This window comes from Myodes glareolus, chromosome 20 (genome assembly GCF_982192425.1).
Source record: "Myodes glareolus chromosome 20, mMyoGla1.1, whole genome shotgun sequence".
Lineage (NCBI taxonomy): Eukaryota > Metazoa > Chordata > Mammalia > Rodentia > Cricetidae > Myodes > Myodes glareolus.
Window position 1 is genome coordinate 54,071,997 of NC_142045.1, and position 21,736 is coordinate 54,093,732.

A 21,736-nucleotide genomic window follows, 5' to 3' on the forward strand; every position below is an offset into this window, starting at 1 on the left:
CACTGGCTTTCATCAGCTGGGTCAGTAGCCAAACCATACTTATAAGATTGTTTCATCTTAAATCATAATAATTCCAACTAAGAGGGAAAATTGAAGTGGGACAGATAAATGGAAATGATAAAAATAACTGAAGTACTGCTCCGTGGAACATGACATCTATGTTACACGGAAGAAGTCAGATACATGCATTTTGTAGGAGTCCATTTCTACAGCTGGAACAAAGGCAAATAAAGGGGCGCAGACAATGGCTACTTTTAGGGGAGGGGGAGGAGGAGACAGGACAGGCCTCTGGAGTGGTGGTGCATCTCTCTTCTGAGAGGTCATCCTATGTCACTGTGTCAAAAACCCATCTAGCTACGTCCCATCACCTGAGCATTAGTTACACATACTGAAAAGGTATAACCACCAAAGCAGTAAGAGTAATGATGATAATGATAAAATGCCAACACGTTTCTAAAAAAAACTAAAAAAAAAGTAATAAAGACCACCAAAGAGCAGATTAAAGAAATATGAGCAATACACGGGTCCGGAAGAGCAGAGGACACATTCTTTAGTGTCAGGGTTTTCTTCCTCTATATGACTCAATCAGCCTACAACAAAACAAGACCTGGTCACAGTGGCAGAGTGGGTTATAAATGTTAACAACCTCGGCAGTGGAGAAGCAAACATGCACACTTAGAAAGACTAAAAGAAGATAAAACAGAGTGGAGACTGGGGCGCAGCTGGGCAGGGCAGGAGCACCTGTAATCCCCCGTCTGGGAGGGGGAGGAAGCAGGATCAGGAGACAGAGTCATCCTTAGATATGCAGGGAGTTCTAGGACAGCCTGGGCAACAGGAGAACTTGACTCAAAAGAACAAAAGAAAACAAACAAAAGGTAATTGACTAAATCAGAAGGAGTCTAAGATGCCATACTAAAAATACGGGATCAACAGATTTACTTCAAAATTCTGCTGGAGTAAAGCATGTAAGGAGACAAAACCCCGGCCTTAGGAGTTCACAGTTAACAGAACCGAGTAGTGCATAGGGGAGGGGCTTTGCTACAATGTTCTGTCTGCTACTTCTGTATCAAATTTCCATAATAAAAAGTTGGGCGATAACAGCCATCAAGCACTAAAAAGTGAGAAGAAGAAAAGGTAAGGACTAATCTTCCATGACCAAGATTTAGACACTCTTCACACAATGAGAAGAGGCAAAGGGCTGCTTCCAAGACAACAGACTGGGAACAGGTAACACGTGACATTCTTTTTCACCAAAAGCTTTTCGAAAACTGGTTATTGTTTTAATTAATTTCTGTTTTAGAACAAAAACTTGGACTTGAGAAACCGCTCAGCAGTTAAGGACACTTGCTGCTCTTGCAGCAGATCCAAGTTTAGCACCACATCAGGCAGCTCCCAGCAGCCTGGAACAACTGCCTCAATCGACCTGACACACTCTTGGGCATCCATGACCACCTGCACATATGTGGCATTTTCTTACGCAGATACATACAAAAATAAATATTAAAACCCAATAAACTGCCTAATAGAAAGAAAAAAAAAAGAAAAAATCACTAGTCAGATGGCTTAGCAGGTGAAAGAAAGTGTTTGCTACCCAGGCCTTGCAACCTAAGCGGGGTTCCCAGGAGCCATATACAGGTATAGAGCATCAGCTCCACTTCTACATGCATATGGCAGCATGCCTATCTCATTCCTACACATCACACATACAATAATAACAATAATATTTTTAAATAGCAATTAAGACATTTAATCATTTACACTTTAAGCAATTAGTCCAGAAAACAGAAGAGTCTGCAGTATGTTTCAAACAATATTATCAAGTACTGAATGCTATTCCTATGTATATTGTACTTTTTGCATATGCTATCTTAAACTGAAAATAAATTTAAGTTATTTCATAATTAAAACTACTTAATAAAAAATTTAAATAAAAATAGAACTCTAAAATCATTAAATGTTTTCCTTGTATTGATTGTTACTGTCTAGTGGGTAAGCAGCTCCAAGTGTTACATTTCTAAGAGATCACGTCCTTCTAAGAAGCTAACGATGCTGTATACAGTAGTACAAATTATCTTACCTCCTTTTCTTCACCAACTTGGTCCAAACTTTCATGACTTGAAGGATTATATGGAATTACTAAAAATTCAAAATCAAATATTAAAAAAGAAAAATAATCAATGATGAATTTGACTTAAAATTTTTCTTTTGACAGTTTTTCTTGTCTTTACATATGAGTAAGTAATTAGTGAAAGCTTAATATTTGTTAAGAGTAGTGAAGGGGCTGGAGAGATGGCTCAGCGGCTAAGAGCACTGGCCAGAGGTCCTGAGTTTGATTCCCAGCACACACATGGTGGCTCACAACCATCTATAGTGGGATCTGATGTCCTCTTGTGGTATAAAGTCATACATGCAAACAGAGCACTCATACACATAAAACAAATAAATCTTAAAAAACATAAGGTAAAGGAAGATCATTTAAAAAGAAAGAGTAGTGAAGGCAGGGAGGAAGCACCCATTGGCGGTCAAGTCCTGCCTTTTCTCTTATTTATGAATAATTTGTTCTCTACAGAGGACTATAAATCCTACTGAAATGCTTTAACACCCGCAAACAGAGATGGCAGGCCTATAACCTTTATCTTAGAAATGCTTGACTCTCACAGAGATGAAGACCTGTCATGATCGGGCTTCTGCTCTTCAAAGCTGCTGGGGGTTGGAGGAGTAACAGCCCTCAGCTCAGACTGTTCAAGCTTCTTTTATGACCAATGGACCAGGTACCAGAAAAATTCTTTTAGCTTCAGCATTTCCCAAATATGTGCTTAGATTTTGCTCCTGTTTAACACAACTCATCCTACACAGTCAGTTTGCTATGCTGAATCTCTACATTTCCAGAGGAAAGATTTGAAGGAAACCAAGTTGCTTCATCAGTCAACATGCTGCAAACTCAGCTTTGTACTTTCTCACTGTGAAAACAAACTAGGCTTGCTGAATTTAAAGGCTTCTCAAAAGAAATTTTTTGAACTAAGAAAGTCATTTGTTAGCTTACACAGTCGTTTTTTCAAATGCTAAATGTGTATATTAAAATACTGTGACAAATTTTACAATCACAAAATATGCTTATGTACATTATGTTTTTAAACTTAGGCTTAAAAAAGCTACCACAAGACTGTGGCAAGGAGGCTCCTGGGGCAGAGGTTGAGGGTGGGGAGTGCAGGAGAAAACAGGGAAGGAGAAGCAAGAGAATTTTTATTTGAAAATGCTATCATGAGGGCTGGAGAGATGGCTCAGCGGTTAAGAGAATTGCCTGTTCTTCCAAAGGTCCCGAGTTCAATTCCCAGCAACCACATGGTGGCTCACAACCATCTGTAATGAGGCCTGGTGCCTTCTTCTGGACTGAAGAAAGAATACTGTATACATAATAAGCAAATAAATAAATATTTCTTTAAAAAAAAAGAAAAAGAAAATGCTATCATGAAATCTAATACACTATATGCTAACTCAAAAAATAAAAAAAAAAAACCATGAAGTCTAATGTGAGAAATTAGACTTAAGAAAGCCCCCCAGAGCAGTCTCTAGCCACTACTGCCCTTACCTGTCTGTGCGTGGTCTGGGTGCATGGATGACTGGTCCATTGGCATCATCGGTTCCTACAAACAGTTCCAAACACACAGTAACTTACAAGATTCTTTTCAAACCTCCAAATCTCTATAAACCTAGAAATGACAGTATCTCAATAGGATGTATCATACTAAAGCTTAAATGTGAAAAACTCTACGTGATATGAGTTACATTATTATTATACTACTTAACAATATAAAGCCATGCACTACTCCTATGAATGACATAATTTTTACAGAAAAACAAATACACAAGGGATTTCAGGTGAGTTAGAAATAAAATCGTGGACCCCTACCCCTTTACAGTTCAGTATGACACCTTCTTCTGACCTCCAAGGCCAGAACACACTGGGCATATACATATACATACACATAATAAAAAATAAATCTGAAAAAAAAGACCAAATCATACTGTTGAGAAAAGTGAGTTAGAAAAGGATGTACACCGATAACACTACTTTTACTAAAAGTACGTAAAAAAAAAGACACACTCAAAATAATGAACAAAATTATTAAATACTTTAAATGACTAAAAACTAATTGTTTCTCCTGCAATAAAACACTAAGGAAAATACAGGTGGAAGGAAGGAGGAACCAGGGAATTTAAAAAGTATGGAAAAAACATTAATCAAGAACACTTTGAATCTTAATTCAGAATGAAAAATCTTAACTTCTGTGAGACAACTAAAAATGTGACTGCTGCCTAGACAGCATGTGATAATGGTTCCTTCAAGACTTGCAAAGTTTACGAATCTTAAGTGGAAGGTAAAGGACTCCTACACACTGTATTTTCTGAGATGTACTTCTGTAACACCTTCCTGCTTTAACCCTGTTAAATGAAGCAAGCTACACACATATATAGCAAACAATTCTCTAAGCCTTACCGGTGGCAAAGAATGCCGCCCACACTCAATTGTGACAAGCTTGTGGCACTTCTTATGAACCAACAGTTTGCAATTGATGCACTTATATCCTTGTCGTCCAAGTCCCCAGATTCTGTCTGTGCAGATGGCACAGTGAGCACGCTGCAAAGAGTAAATTCAAGAATATTTGATCAGTCAGTCAGTGGTGGTGCACACCTTTAATCCCAACATTCAGCACGCAGAGGCAAGTGGATCACTAGAAGTTCCAGGCCAGCCTGGCCTACGTACTGAGTTCCAGGACAGCCAGAGCTACAAAACCTATCTCAAACAAAACAACCCCAAAAGAGCAAAACCATAAGCCATAGCTATTTTCCAACAGCTTACCCATTATGCCTTCAATCCCAGAATTCAAGAGGCAGAGGCATACTGATCTGTAAGTTCAAAGCCAGCTTGGTCTACATAGTGCGTGCCAGCCAAGGCTACATACTAAGACTCTGTCTCAAAAAAAGCCAAACAAACAAACCCCAGGATATTTAAAAGTCGCTGGTTTTCCTTTTAACTGAATTCCCTCATCAAGGCATCAGTTGTCAGACTATAGCAAAATCAGATGAAACAAAATTTTCTCAAATAATTTTTTTCAAAGGCTATTGACGATCAGTGAAAAATAAAGAGAAGACAGTCAGTTTAAAGAGTCATGAATATACCGCCATGTTGCTTTCTGATGTTAAATTCAAGAAATTTTCATCTTTACAAAAATTTCACAGTAATGAGCACAGGAAACGTGGCTAATAAGCTCACAGTCTTCCCGATTATGCAGAGGGCAAACCAGGCTTTCCTAGAGAACTTGGGCCTTGATGACGCCAGGGCCACTGGCAAGAAGAGTTTGGGGATCTCGGGCATTCATCTCTATTGACATTGATGAACTGAGGACACGATGTTAATTGTAGAAATGAAATCCATAAATGTATAGTTATCAAAAGAAGTTAAACCAGGCACTCCCGTACTTAGGCAGGCAGAAGGGATTGCCATGGGTTCTTGGTTAACTTCAGCTATACCAAGTACCAGGCCAACTCTAGCAACACAGTTTAGAACCTGTGTCAAAAAAGGTGTGTTTCTAAACACAGGCTTATGCCAACAGACTGCTTGTTCTCAAATCCCAGCTTTGTACTTACTGGCTAAACAGCTGAGATAAGACTTAACTTCATTTTTCTCATCTATAAAATAGAAATACAGTACCCATTTCACAGGGCTGAGTAAGGATTTAGTGAGTCTACACAGGGAGAGCACTCGGGAAATTGCCTCATATATGTGAAAGCTAGCCAAGGCTTCACTACTATTACGGTTTTCTAAACAGTGAATTCAAGGGCTTATACAATAAACTTTGATAATTTCTGCCTGCTTTGAATTATATGTAAACGTAATTTTCTTATAACTTTAAAAATCCATATTTTTTTTCAGACTCATTTGGAAATAAGGTGAAAACATTAGAAGTTTAACCTAAGTCAAAGGGCATTCATTCATTTAATCAGGACCTTCTTAAAAAGCCGGAACCATTCTCAGAGCGGCAGGCTGTGAGTGAAGCAGAGAAGCAGGCAGTGAAGGAAGCGCTATTCTAACCAGAGCACAGCCCCAGTAGAGGGCGGCAGATCAAGGCCTTGCTGTTTACTTCTTTTAAAAGGACTAACAAGTTTTAATAACAAACTGTCTTTCTCTCATAGGGAGAAAAATAAATAAATAAAAATATATGTCTCAAAGTATTAGAATCCAACAAAACAAGTTTACCCTGTTGAAACGTTTGGCTTGAAAAGTGTGACCATTTGCACAATAAAGCTTCCTCCACCGGCGGGCCCCTCTGCGGTAGATGGACTCTGGAGAGAGAGCAAAAGTTTAAAGAGCAGGTTTGAATAAAAGCCACTTAATTAAATCTGACTTTTCCGTGATGTGGACCGCTGGAGAAACCATAGTAACACAAACTAGAACGGAAATGTACAACGGGCTCGCTGCAGGGCCGGCTGCAAACACACAGGGCACCGACACTGGAATAATTAGTACTGGTCTCTTTTCAAGAGATTCCCACCTAACTCTGAGAAAAACTGGAGCTCCTGGACAAGCTAAAGGAGTAAATATTTGCATCCTTTACCTGATTTACAAGTTACAACTTACTCTTTTGTTATATCTAATATCTTCTCAACAAATACAAATAAAAACAAAGTCTTTTTGTCCCCTCAGAATGATTCCGAAAATGCAGTGTCTGAAACTAATGACATTCACTCTAGTCATCCATAACACAATATAACCACTACATCTTAGAAAATTAACTCAGAAAGCAAAGATACAAACTTTCTTTCTTAACTGTTCCAAAACTGTCTTTCAAAGCTGTCAGGTCCTACTCAGGAACAAATCACAATTCAGCCATTGCATTTGGTTTCTTTGGTTTGGCGTCTGGTTAGTTGGTTTTCACGTCTAACATACTCAAGACCATGCGCTCTGCTTTGCTCTGCATGTCTTAAGCAGTATTTTTGTGCTCCACACCCCGGGTTGCAGAGTCTGCCTCTTCACGATCAGAGTTAGTGCTAAAACTCTGAGCAAGTGTAAGGCATACACCTTTAGTCCCAGTACTGGAGGCAGAGGCAGGTGAATCTCTGTGAGTTCAAGGCCAGACTGGTCTACAAGAGCTAGTTCCAGGACAGCCAGGACTGTTACACAGAGAAACCCTGTCTTGAAAAACCAAAATAAACTTTTGAGCAAAAATACTCTAGAGATGCCTTTAAAGAGAACAGGGGCCAGAGGAATGTCTCTGCCGCTGAGTGGACCTCACCGCTCTATCAGGACTAGAGTTCAGTTCCCAACACCTCACAACTATCTGTAACTCCAGTATGGCGGCGTAAGCACACGGGGCGGGAGATCAAATGCTCTCTGCTTCTCAGGCATCTGCACTGGTATGTGCACACACACAATTAAAAATAAAATAAGAGTGTTGATCTTTTCTGATGGCATGCCATCAGAGGCACACAAACACCAGAACGTCAGCGCCCACCACGACAGACACCTTCACCAGGAGTGACTCTGCATCCCTTCTTCACTGAAAAGGTACATCCAACTTCATGAAAGTTAATCTGTAAGTGATACTTCCATATAACTACATCTACAACAAACTTTCATCCTTTTTGGTCTGTTTTTGGTAAAATACTGGGTCCTGTAACTCGTGTGAGGTCCTGAACCCAGGACCTCACACGAGTTACATAAACATTCTACCTACCACACAGTCACGGGTCTGGCCCACTCCAAAGGTTTTATATAATTGCTATTATCTTTTTTAATTTTTAAAAATATTTGTCAGTGTTTGGTTTGTATGTATGTATGTATGTATGTATACCATGTGCTTGCCTAGTACTCTGGAGGTGAGATGGGGGAGCTGGATTCCCTGGAGCCAGAGTTACAGATGACTGTCAGCTGCTACATGGGTGCTGGGAACTGAACCCAGGTCCTCTCAAAGAGCCATGTCTCCAACTCCCACAAATATTTTTTTTCTTTTAGCTTTTCGAAACAAGGTTCTCTATGTAACAGCCCTGACAGTGCTGGAAACTCCTCAGACGAGGTTGGCCTCGAACTCACAAAGGTCCTCCTGCCTCTGCCTCCTGAGTGCTGGAATTAAAGGTATGTGCCACCACTATTGCTAAAATGCACAGGAAGACAGATTAATCTAATCCATTTGTAATTTTGGCAATCCCTCACTATGACATGCATTATCTAGTAGTCACTGCAGTCCACTAGACATGGCACTTACTATCTACTGGTGATATTTATCAGTGCTAGTTAACAGGAAGAAACATTTCTAAATTATTTTAAAGCAGATGTAGCACTGAATTCACTATTTCAAGTTAAAGTAGAAAGTACCAGCTATAATGTTCTTAGAAATCTCTTTTTCTGCTTGCAGAGCTAGGGATACAGCTAGAGCCTTGCACACTAGTGGAGCCTTGCAGCATGACGCCTGACACCAAACACAGGTGTTTTTGTTTGTGCCTACATTATCTAGTGAGGGCCAGCACATGTTAACTTACCAGATGCTCTTATGAATTAGACTATATACCCTAAATTTAAATATTTTACTGCTGTCTAAGAACTTAAAGGGCCAAGAGACCACAGTCATGGTTATCAATTTTCCTCTCTAGTTTAACATTCATTTGGCTGGGGAAAAGGTGGTGTCAGACCTCCACCACTACTTTGAAAAGGTCAATGAGTGTGCAGTGTAAGGGGAAGCCTAGAAATTGCATTTGACCCAGAAAGCATGCCATATACCTACAGTAGACTTCCACGGGCACAGAGCCCTGCACAACTGTGTTAACAGTGGCTCTAGGCTCTCTCCAGAGCTCTGCAAAAACAGTCAACACGGCTTTAACTCTCCTTCCATTAGAACCTCAGCAAGATGTTGTGAGCTGAAATCAAACCTGGTTTTCACCACTGCCTGGGTGTTCTGCCCATTCCTTCTATTTCCCCATCTTCCTATGTAACACATTACATCTATTTAATATTATAGCTCTTTGTTTTCCCTATCCACTGAAGAGCATTAAATCATAAAATCAGAAGCTTAGACTTGGAAATTTCACATAATTCTATAGTGATATTTTATTTATGTTTTAGTACATAAAGCTTGTCTAAAGATCAGAAGGACAAAGCTAAGCCACTAGATGTCAGGTAGTGGTGGCACACACCTTTAATCTCAAGATTTGGGAGACAGAGGCAGATGGATCTCTGTGAATTCAAGGCTATCCTGGGTTACACAAGATCAATGCAGAAACAAATCCAGGTGGTGGCGCCTCACATCTTTAATCCCAATACCAGGGAGTTGCACCTATCTTAATCCGGGTACTAGAGGGAATATAAAATCGGAGGAGAGAGAGGCTAATTCTGTTTAGTCTGCGGTCGCCCGGCGCTGGTACAGGTGAGACTTCTCTAGTGGCTTGGCTGCTTTGCTTTTCTGGTTATTGGGTTGAACCCCAATACCTATTCTGGGTTTTTATTATTTGTGTTGCATAATTCAAAGCAAAACATTCATTACTTTTCTTTCTGAAGTCATGTTTATGTGCAGAAACCCTAAAAGAAAATGCGATTCTATGACAATCCCTAACAGTGTGACATCTACAAAGGTACCTGGAAGTGAAGTGCCAAGTCACTGATTCTCACGTTGTCCAGAGAGCATAGCAACGAATGAACGTACGGGGGTCACTAGACTCGGAAGTCACGCATGTGTGCGCACAATCAAGTACAGTGGCAAACAGACTAGGTTAAGCACCGTTAAATCTGAACAAGTGATTTGTAGGTATCCTTTTTTCCAAGATGTTTTGAAATTTCCACAGATTTGAAAATACTCAAAATTAAAAAAAAATGAAGTCACATGACTTAATTGAATTGTGTTTTTATATGCACAACAGACAGTTGTGTAAGATGTGGCTAGATGAAATTCATTTGGCAAAGCGCAGCTTAGGCAGTTGCTAATATATTCTAAACTAGACTGAAGAAACAGAGTAGGTCGAACAAATTAAAAGTTCTAGTTCTTTTTTTGTTTTTGCCTTGGATTTCTTGTTTTTTTTTTTTAAGATTTATTTAGTTATCATGTATATAGTATTCTGCTTGAATGTATGCCTGCAGGACACAAGAAGTGCACCAGATCTTATTACAGATGGTTGTGAGCCACCATGTGGGTGCTGGGAATTGAACTCAGGACCTTGGGAAGAGTAGCCAGTGCTCTTAACCTCTGAGCCATCTCTCGAGTCCCCAAAAGTTCTATTTCTTGAGGTAGGCATGGTGGCACATGTCTTTAATCCTAGCAGACAGGTCCTTCTGTCTGTGTGTTGCTTTCACTGGTTAATAAAGAAACTGGCTTGGCCTATTGAAAGGGCAGAATTTAGGTAGGCAGGGAAGATGGAACTGAATTCTGGGAGGAAGAAAGCAGAATCAGGGAGATGCCATGGATCCGTCACCAGAGATAGAAGTGCTGAATTTTTGCCGGTAAGCCACTGCCACATCATGATATACAGATCAATAGAAATGGGTTAAATCAAGATGTGAGAGTTAGTCAATAAGAGGCTAGAGCTAATGAGCCAAGCAGTAATTTAATGAATACAGTTTCTGTGTGGTTATTTCAGAGCTAAGCTAGCTGGGCGCCAGGACCAACAAGCGGTCTTCCGGTTACAGAGGCCAGCCTGGTTTACAAAGCAAGTTCCAAGACAGTCAGAAACCTTGTCTAGAAAAACAAAACAAAAAGTTCTGTTCCTGTTTACTGTGAGCAATTCGAATTTCAAGTGTACAGAGTATTAAAAACACTCACTGTCTTCTCCTGGGCAAGGCATTCCAGGACGTTCTGGCACACAAGGAAATACTGAAAAAAAATTAAAACTAGTTAACAGCATATTTACAAAATACAAACTATACAGAATTAAAATTAATACAAAATTCAAAGTGACTTGAGTTACCCAAGGTAGAATTCCAACACATGGCCAAAATTAGTCTACTAAAGGCTCTCATTTTTACCAAGCCTATATATAAAGCAACTTTCTGTGAAAACAAGTATGTCTGTAAGTAACACATTAGAAGCTCAATTTACTAATTCCTGACCCTTGCGAATAATCACTTTCTTCTTTTGGGCCTTAAAGAAGGCAACTATTACTTTTTTTAAAAAATAATTTTTTTTTTCTTTTAAAGAATGACCAAGGGCTGGAGAGATGGTTCAGAGGTTAAGAGCACTGACTGCTCTTCCAGAGGTTCTGAGTTCAATTCCCAGCAACCACATGGTGGCTCATAGCCATCTGTAATGAGATCTGGTGCCCTCTTCTGGCATGCAAGTGTACATGGAAAGAATGTTGTATACATAATAAATAAATAAATCTTTTTTTAAAAAAAAAAGAATGATCGAGATTGGCTTTTTTTTTAAGATTTATTTATTTATTATGTATTCAGTGTTCTGCCTGCATGTATCCCTGCAGGCCAGAAGAGGGCACCAAATCTCATTACAGATGGTTGTGAGCACATGTGGTTGCTGGGAATTGAACTCAGGACCTGTGGAAGAGCAGGCAAAGCTCTTAACCACTGAGCCATCTCTCCAGCCCCCTAACTACTACTTTTTAACATCCTTGTCATAGAAAACTTTGTTTCAACAAAGAATTAAATGACAAAAACCAAAGTTTTTAAAAGATGTGTACTCAATATAGGAATGAATTAATATCAGAAAGAGTATCAAAATCCCCAAAATATTAGCTTATATTCCGGGCTATATATTTACAAACATACCATAGAAAGCATATAATTCTCATTATAATGAGAAACATCTCTTTAACTAACTGTACTGAGTGAGAGCACCCGGAACAGGAAACTGTGCTGGGCAAGTACTCTACAACTGAGTTAACTCTCACTGTGTAGCCTGGGCTGCCCTGGAGCACAAGATCCTCCTGCCTCCACCTACCTGGATAACTGACTATTTCTCTAACATTTTAACATTTTATACTAGAAGAGGGTAGCCCCTGCCCTGCACACACACGTGCGCGCACACACATGGGCACACACACACTAATACAGAGACTTCTAAAACGGTACAGGAATTGTTGTTAAGTTGTAAAACAATGGGAAATCACATTTTAATATCCTCGAAGACTATACTCAGATAATACACCTCTCTTACACTATAGGAAGCAGGCTCATTTTACTGCTCCAGCACAGGGAAAATAAGTTAAAGACAATTATATAGGGAAGAGGCCACATATAATAAATGATACCTAGATTGTCTTTAAAGAGTCAATAAAAAAAAACAGTTATGTTTAAGTTACATCTTTGGGAGAGTTGGCGGATGGCTCTCTTACCATGGATCAAGAGCTCAGAGTCCTTGTTCAGTTCATAGAGCCTGAAAGCTTCTTCTAATTCCAGCTGAGAAGACACTGTGCACGGATCTCCTAAAACACAAAGGGAAGCTCAATCTTCATGCTCTGAGTTGGATAACTGTAAGCAGATTCTATAAACAGTAATGGAAGGAGTGTTGACGAGGACAGATGTTTAGACACTTCCTAGACCTCCATTCTTTGGGTAGATGACATCACATCCAGTTCAGGCTGCAGAATCAAACACAGGGCCCAGACACCACATTTCCTACATATAAAAACCACTCTGAGCCGGGCAGTGGTGGTGCACGCCTTTAATCCCAGCACTCAGGAGGCAGAGGCAGGCGGATCTCTGTTTCAAGGCCAGCCTGGTCTACAGAGCAGTTCTAGGATAGGCTCCAAAAATACAGAAAAGCCTGTCTCAAAAAACCAAAAAAGAAAAAACAAAAAAAACACTCTGTTCTGTATGAATGTGCATGTGTGTGCACGTGCATGCACACACACATACATACACAGTAGCAAATCTACTCTGACTACCTGTAGGCTGGCATGGCTCACTTAGATGGGAACGTTTAGAAGCCAGTCTGTTGCCTCTTCCTTCTCCTTAGTATTGTGGATGGAGCCCAGGACCAGGCCTGGCAAGCACTTTAACACCAAGGTATAGGGCCAGCCCCACCCCTGTTTTGTTCTGTTTGGGGATAGGGTCTCAATAAATTACTCAGGCTGGCCTCAAACACATAATCCTCCTGCCTCAGTCTCCCAAGGTCTACACCACCAGGTGTGATACTAGTTTCCTTAAAAGAGGAGTAAAAGCAGCTCCACTGCCATACTAGAACTCACTCTGTAGATCAGGCTGGCCTCGAACTCACAGAAATCCATATGGTTCTGTCTTCTGAGTGCTGGGATTAAAGGCATGTGCCACCACCACCCGGCCCAGCTATTACTTTTAAGACCTCAGTAAATATTGGTTCTTTTCTCTGGCATTGCCTGGAATGTCTCAGTTCTTTAGGAAAGCCTGAGTGTGGACGGTGAAAATGGTTTACGGGAGGCATCTGGAAGACAGCATTATCACTCAGCCGGCTTCTCCCTCCTCCGCCCTCTTAATCCCCCCGGTGCAGCTTTATAATATTAGGACTCATTTGCCTGCAGCCAGGGCAGCTCGGGGACCTGACCGAGATCTGCGCTGCAAACGGTACCTTAAACCACGTGACAGGGGACACGGAATTGACAGGAAACCCTTGTCTGTCAGTGTGAGCCAACCTTGGGAAGTCCCTTAGCTCGTGACATGGTCTTCAGGCAGGCCTGCCCCCTTTGGCTCTGAGGTATTTCAGCTGGGACTGTAACTGAGTATGGCTGGTTGGGACCTTTCTCTAAGTAGTGACTTTGTCAAAGATTTTCTTTCACATTACAACATTGCTCAATTAGGTCACAGGAAAGAAAACACTAAAGCACTCTGGACTAAGATAGTTCAGCTTGAGCCATTTAATAAAAAACTTTTTTAGATTGATTTATTTGATTAAGCATTTTGCTTGCATAATATATGTGCGCCACATGTGTGCCTGTGGCAGTCAGAAGGCATCAGATTCCCTGGAACTGGAGTTCCAAACAGTTGTAAGACACCTGTGTGTGCTGCAAATTGAACCTGGGTCCTTTGCAAGAGCAAAGGGCAGCAAGGGTTGAGCTGCTGAACCATTTCACTTGCCCCCACTTTTCTTTATATTAATTTATTCATTGACAATTGCACAATATAAACAATGCATCCAGATAGTGTGCACTCTACTCTAACTGTACTTTCCAAGGGGCCCCCAACTCTTCCCTCCATTCTTCCCAGGCACCCCAACATATCCCTATTCCCTTTCATTTCTTTTTTTGTTAATAGCCTATGAGCACTGTCTGCTGGAATGATGCCTGTCTGGCTGACTCACTCTTGTGTACATAATCGTAGCTGTAGTGAGCCTAAAGACAGCACTCCACGGCACCCCTCCCCATCCTGGGTCTCTCACAATCTTCGCACCCCTATTCTGAGACGCCCCTCCTCTGCCACGTTCCCTGAACCTCTGGTGAGAAGGATGTCACAGATGTCCTATTTAGGGATGGACACCAGCTTGAGTTAGTCTTAAATGCTGAATTTTAGTAACACGGACAACAAGGAAGAAACACCTCTCCTGACTGACCAAAGTGCTGAGTCATTCCTGGAGTCAAGAGGTGACATATATACACCAGCCAACATTCCTCAATGAACAAGTCACTTAGAGCAAAGCCGGGGCCTGAACTGGATCCGCCCCCTGCTGTGGTTATATGAAACATTCCTCCATGCTAGATGCCACTGATTCTGCCTAATCTTCAATCACACTCAGTTTACAATGAGAGTAAAGTGAAGTCATTTCCTTTTCACACTGTCTCAAAGAAAACAGTGTCTCTATTCTTTTCTTCAACTCAGCTGCTGAAGCCTTAATCCCTTTATCTTTTCTGGGCATTTGTAACATTAGCCCTGATAACCCAGAGAGCCGTGAAAAGTAAGTTTTCAACTCACCAACTTGTAACAGAAATAGGTAACCAAACCAGAAACTGGTACAAAAGGAAAAGAATTTCATGGCCTTTTCCCTCTAATGATAGACAGGAGACGACAGTCATGGGCTGTTTGTGGAGCCCCGAGAACAGAGAAAATGACTGGAGAGTGAACAAACTGAGTGAACAAGGTGTGGCATCTCTGTCCCTGAAGGCAACACAGAACATAGAAAATACTCCTAAAAACAGTGGCTGAAATAAATCCACAGTAACTACATAGAGGGTTCAAAGTATCAAAAGGCTTCTTCCTTTTTTTCTAAAGTATTCATTTTTATTTTATGTGCGTAGGTGTTTTGCCTGCATGTGCGTCTGTGTGAGAGCGTCAGATGCACTAGAAGTGGAGTTACAGACAGGTGTGAGCTGCCATATGGGTGCTAGGAATTGAACCTGGGTCCTCTAGAAGAGCAGCCAGTGCCCTCAACTACTAAGCCATCCCCCAAATTGGTTTCTTTCAACCGCCTATGTAGATATGGATACAGAGAAATGTCAAGAACAGAATAATTTTTGGTGAAACTTGGATTTCAAAAGTATCTAAAAGAAAAATCTTTCCCTGCCAAGTTTTGCTCAGTTTGAAAATAAAACTGCCCCTCTCCTCCATTTCAATCTATAAGTCATAAAAATAACACAAACAGCAAAGATCAGACGCGTGGAGCTTTTAGTGAACACCAAGACTTCTTAAAAAATGATGCATATGGGGCCCGGTAAGTGCGTTTGCAGCGCAGTTACTGGCAGAGGCTGCTGGATCCCTGAGGGCTACAGTTACGGACAGTATGAACTGCCCCCCCCCCATGGTGCTGCACTTGGTCCTCTGTGGAAGCAGTTTTTACTCTTAACTGCTTAGCCATCTCTACACCAGGATCTTAGCTAAGTATAAGAGCCTCTCAAACCTCAGAAGCGTGTAGATGGGGGTCTTGTCTAAAAGAGATTTATGTGGGTATGGCTGTTACCTAATGGGACAGTTTTAACTTGATACATAGAAGGTCTACAATGCTCAAATGAACATGTGACTTTCAACTCTGCAGGAGAAAGTCTAAGCAAGTTTCTGGTCTTCAAACGCCATTGCCTAGGAAAAGAGAAGGACGACCCAAAGCAATGTTAGTCCTGGAAGACCACTTCCGGAGAACAGCAACGATTTTCCTGAGGAACAGTGGTATCTGCTGTTCTAACTCAGAGCCTCCCTTCTTTGGGACAGGAGTAGGCACTGCACTTCTCCTGTCTCTAGTTTATTATTCAGTGAGTCGTTCACAGGTCTTCAGAACTAGCAGAGGCAATCAAGGAACCTAAACCACGGGTGGACAAGACAAAGAATGAGAAGAGCATGTTTGGACTATGAACCTTTTGTCATCATGGATTAGGCTCTGGGTGGTTTGGAGTGTATTAGTACTTCTGTATAACCATAAGGAAGCAGGAAAGTAAGGCAATCACCGATAATATATTCAATCTTTTGTTTTTCTTGAACTGAGTGCCTGTGTGTCACATGTGACCTTTTTGGACCATGTTTGATAGGTAAAGCATTCTATATAAGTCATTATAAAACAAAGATGACCAGGAAAGCTACTTTTCAAAGCTAACTCTATCACCAAATTTAAACTTATAGAATAAACACAAATACGTTCTTAGTATTTGCTCACTGCAGTTGACTTTGAGAGAATTAAGAGATTAATAAAACCCACATATTAATCGTTAGGTTGTTCAATACACCTACTTTTTTTCACCTATAAAAAGAAACAAATAATCATTAGGCTCTAAAAACAGTTGTTAGATATGAAATACCCAACTATTTGTAAAATAACCTGACAAGATGCAGAACACAAAACTTAGGTCACATATTCATTATATTTAAATCCATATTCCACTTCCTGGCCCCCATTGGTTCCTGGCCATATCATAATGCAAAAGACATTTAGTCCAACTTCAAAACTCCCATAATCTAACATGGTCAACACTGTTTAAAAGTCCAAAGTTCAAAGTCTCTTCTGAGACTCAAGGCAATCTCTTAACCATAACTCTCTGGGAAACAAAATATTTCCACATGTGATATATATTATCATTCAAAAACGGAAAAATCAGGACACAGGAAATACTGAAAACTATAAATCTTTAGTGGCTCTGCCTTTCCAGCTTTGTTGCCTGCAAGATACACATCTCTCTTGGGCTGGTTCCACTCCCTGTGATCTCCTTGGGAGAGAACCCATGGCTATAGTACTTATAACATCGTGGGGTCTCCAATACAATCCAGGCTTCACTTTCAGAACTTCAAACAATGGCATCTTAGGGTTTCCATGCAGGGACTCCCTTTGCCACACGCCAGGCCTCAGTGGCTCTCCTTAACCGTGGAGGAAGACTCCATACACCTTTCCTCATGTATTTCTCATGACTCTAAAGCCAGAACCGTAAGGACAAGAGTGCCAAGTTCAGCTGCTCATTTGGGAGCCTGGTCCTCCCCTTGAATCACCTTTGCAGAAACTTTCCTTGTAGACTCTTAAGAGCAGAAAATTCAGCTGGGCAGTGGTGGTGTACACCTTTAATCCCAGCGCATAGAAGACAGGTAGGCGGATCTCTGTGAATTCAAAGCCAGCCTGGTCCAGGATAGCCAGGACTACACAAAGAAACCCTGTCTAGAAAAACAAAAACAAAAAAAGGCAGAAAATTCCTCAGGCCCTTTCTTTTCACAAATTGGAAGCTTAGCTGGGTAGGGTCTTGCCCTGGTCCCCTTGACCTGTGAGGACCAGGCCTCTCCTTAATCCCCTTATCTCTCAGCACAAGCACAAGACTCAACTCCAACACTCAATTTCCTCCCCCCCCTTTTTTCTCCTCACACTGTAGTTTTGTGTTTCTTTTTGTCCCACTTGCTATTTTCACCGCAGACCTGCATAAGAGTGATTGCTAACAACGACACGACAGTTAATACCACGTCCTGAAATCTCCTCCAAGAAATTTTCTTTGCAATTTAACCTCAGGCAAAGTCTTAGGACTACAGTGTGGAATATTCCTTTATACTGTGGACATATGCCCTTGAGATTGGTTTAATAAAGGAACCAACTGGTCCATAGCAGGACAAGATAAGGTTAGGGGGAGAATCAAACAGAATACTGGGAAGAAGGGTGGAGTCAGGAGCTGTGAGAGATGCAGAGGAAGCAGGAGATAAACATGCTGTGTTGAAAGAAGGCACCGCCACATAACAGAGGGTAGATAAAAAATAGGAGCTAATTTAGATGTAGGAGTTAGCTAGCAATAAGCCTGAGCTACTGGCCAAGCATTTATAATTAATATTAAGTCTCTGTGTAGGTTAATTGGGAACTGGTGGGCAGGAAAGAAACTCCCCACTACACCACAGCAGAAGCCACATTCTTTTGCCAAAATATCACAAGAATGGTCTCTAGCCCAGTTTTTAATATTGTTTCTCTGAATGCTGGGCCTATATAATCCATATTGCTCTCAGCAATACTGTTTTGCAAGATCCTACTAGGAGGCCTATTTAACCCAGCCTACAGGATTCAAATGTAACTTTTCTAGACCAAAATCCCAGTCTTCTAAAAACAGGTCAGGCCTGTCACAGCCACAGTACCATTCCTAGAGGACCAGGCTTCTATTCCCAGTAACCACACACTGGCCAACAGCTCTCTGTAATTCCAGTCCCAGGGGACCCAAGGCCCTCTTCTGGCCTGTTCAGACACTGGACACACATGATGCAGAGAGACATGTAAGCAAAACACCTACTCAAATCAAACACACACAAAGGAAAGGCATAATACTGCATCTCATAATCATATATTCTGTCAATTAAAAATAAAAAAATAAAACTATACAGAGAACTAAAACAAAATAAAGTAAAATAAAAATCGTATCTACCATTCCCTGTTCTATGTAAGAGTATATGGCAGTAATGGATACACAATTACTATTCACCTAAAATGTTTTGCTACTAAGGGTGATAGCTCACATAAGGAGACCAAAGAAGGGGGTCACTGCAAGTTCCATATCAGCCAGGGCCACATAACAAGACCTGCCTTTATTTTAAAAAAGAAGAAAAAAGTTAATTTAGGGGCTGGAGAGGTGGCTTAACAGTTAAAAGCCCTTGTTGTTGTTGTTCTTGTAGAAGTTTAGCTCCCGGCACCACAACCTTCTGGAGCCAGTTCCTTCAGGGGGATCAGATACCCTCTTCTGGTCTCCTTAGGCACCAGGCACACATGTAGGCAGCGGATGGTGAGAAGCCTTAATTCAATGTCTTCGAACTGAGGAAGCTGCCCATTCTTTCATTCTATCAGCCCTGGTCCTTAACCCTGTCTAACACTGTGACAAGCCTCTTGAGTTTGAGGACAAGCAATGTCTATCCTCAAACAGTTCACAGGGCTTTGTGGGTACAAGTCACTAACATTGCCCTGAAGTAAAATGATCACAATCACTAGGACTGCTCCGACATTTTCCTTACGATACATTCAGTTAAGAACAAGTAAACTTTTATATTAAAATATAAGACATTTATAGTCAAAATTAAGTTAAAATGTTGCACCAATAAAACATTTGCCTTACTTCACTTTGGAGAGGGAAAGGAAGACTGTGTACTCTGATTCAAATCTTAATCTAAGTACTCAAGTGTGGCATTAAATTTCTACTTTATCTTTCCCTCTTGATTTTCTTGGGACTCTTACTTTATCTAAAAGCAAATGCGCACACAGGTAGCACCCCTTTACCCCAGTCACTCACCTTCCTCGTCTATCCATTTCATGGTGAACGGCTGTTCATTGTCAAAAGAACACATATCTCGAACCTCACTGCAAAGTCCCTCAAAGGAGATGGAAGGCTCAAAGTGTGTTATCATAATGTCCCTGAAAAAGAAAAAGCTTCATGTTTAAAGCCATACTGATCTACATGTCACTGAACACCTGATGACAGGCTAGTTATTCTGTGTGTACATGAAAAATTAAAACATTAATGAAATAAAATTACAATACAAAAAGCACTGGATTTCTAGAAACCCTTAACTCTGTTCTGTCACTGAGAAGGCGCCCTCACTACTCCCCACTGTCACAAGGCCTCCCACCTCCACAACCACACTCTACAAGCATTTCCCTTGTACCCATCTAAACTCTACTTCAAACCCCATCCCCAGATTTTCCTACCCCCAAAAGTCCACCATTCATTTAGAGACTGTCCTTTTGTTACCCTGGCTCCCTTAGCCTTGACTTATACAAATAACCACCATAAATCTATCAATCATTCTTTGTATAGCATGAGTTCTACATTTCTTATCTCATTTTCAGCTTTTCCCCCTCAAAACTTGTTTTCCAAAAATAGCTTTAAGATAACTTCCTTTAGTATAGGTAATCTTCCTCCCCAATTACAGGAATACACTTTTAATAAAAAGTATTAATATATAAAAATAGCAAACAATATTTATTATTGCATTAATATATTAGCACTAGATGAACCATTTAAATCCAGTAAGCAGCTGTTCACTTAACTTTACAGTTGTTGAGTGTTTTCTAGTAGAGGCCTAGTGCCCCCCTAGGCAGCCTCTCCACAGCGGCCACTCTGCTGGACTAGCTTTAAGGTTTTATACAATGAACACAGCCCATGACTTCCTGCTGCAAATCCAAGTGTATCTACTATGCAGAGTCAAAGTTAATGTCCCTAGGTAGCTGGGATGGTTAGCTTCGTTGTGGACATGGGAAGAGCGGCCTGAGGACCAGTCCAGCTTTGGTTGGTCTGCAGACATGCCTGGGAGGGGTTTTCTTGGCTGAACTACTTGAGGAGGTGGGGGAGGAGCAGAGAGCTGGAGTGAGCCTTTTTTCCCCTAGGTTGCTTTATCAGGGTTTTGTATCACAGCATCAGGGTCTACAGCCTACAGAGCCGTCCCAGCTACTGCCCTGGCCTACTTCTCCAATGGGCGAGATAAACATGTGTTTCTAGTCTACCCTCTGTCCCAATCAGAGTACAATTAAACTTGGTGAAAGCGAACGCAGAGACATTTGCTTCATGATATCCCTGAGGGCAATGCAGAACAGGATGAATACCTGTCAAAAGTTAGCTCTGACCTCAACATAGGAAGGATAGATAATTCTAGAGCCAAATATCAGTGCCATGACCATGAAACACAGACTCGAGTTACCTCAAATTCCATGTTCAACATGGTAACATTTTCATGAAGTTCTAAATCAAACCCACACTTCAAACACACTGGTGGGACATCAGAGAGGTGACTCACAGAAAAGCAGGACCTCTCTGCTGTCAGCCTAGATGCTCGCCGATGACACTCCTTACTTAGCTTTCGGCATGAACGTCAGCGGCCAGTCAATATATTTGAAAACGTTTCATTCGTTAGACACCAGGATGTTAGGTCAGACAGAGATGGGCAAGGAGTGGTTATTTAGGGAGCTAAAAGCAGCCCAAGATAAACTGTTCCTAGGCTGTGGACCTGCAACAGGACAGCCTCTCCAGTACCCAAGACCTCGCCAGGTGGTCAGGCTTGTAGAAGGTTTCCGGAAGAGGAGCTGTGACTGGATCTGGGTAGCAGAGATACAGAACACAAAGGATCTTTTTAATTATTAACATGGCAGCCACCAGTTATCAGCCAAAAGAACTGACAGCTACAGTTAGCTAGAGAGGGAGCAGAGGCAGGCGGCCCCTCAGGGCTGCCAGAACTGACAGCTACAGTTAGCTAGAGAGGGAGCAGAGGCAGGCGGCCCCTCAGGGCTGCCAGAACTGACAGCTACAGTTAGCTAGAGAGGGAGCAGAGGCAGGCGGCCCCTCAGGGCTGCCAGAACTGACAGCTACAGTTAGCTAGAGAGGGAGCAGAGGCAGGCGGCCCCTCAGGGCTGCC

The 21,736-nt window shown here is 41.4% G+C and overlaps 1 protein-coding gene across 1 annotated transcript in view; it reads right to left on the bottom strand.

The window, feature by feature from the left end:
• Nucleotides 1–21,736, bottom strand: part of Prkci (protein kinase C iota) — a 59,812-nt gene that overhangs the window by 17,447 nt on the left and 20,629 nt on the right. Inside the window, exons 2-8 of the mRNA XM_048452655.3 lie at nucleotides 19,621–19,742; nucleotides 12,331–12,420; nucleotides 10,806–10,856; nucleotides 6,260–6,345; nucleotides 4,499–4,639; nucleotides 3,590–3,644; nucleotides 2,078–2,136 (exon numbers count right to left, since the gene is read on the bottom strand). Coding sequence (XP_048308612.1) covers nucleotides 2,078–2,136; nucleotides 3,590–3,644; nucleotides 4,499–4,639; nucleotides 6,260–6,345; nucleotides 10,806–10,856; nucleotides 12,331–12,420; nucleotides 19,621–19,742 — 604 coding nt within the window. The remainder of the gene's footprint in view (nucleotides 1–2,077; nucleotides 2,137–3,589; nucleotides 3,645–4,498; nucleotides 4,640–6,259; nucleotides 6,346–10,805; nucleotides 10,857–12,330; nucleotides 12,421–19,620; nucleotides 19,743–21,736) is intronic.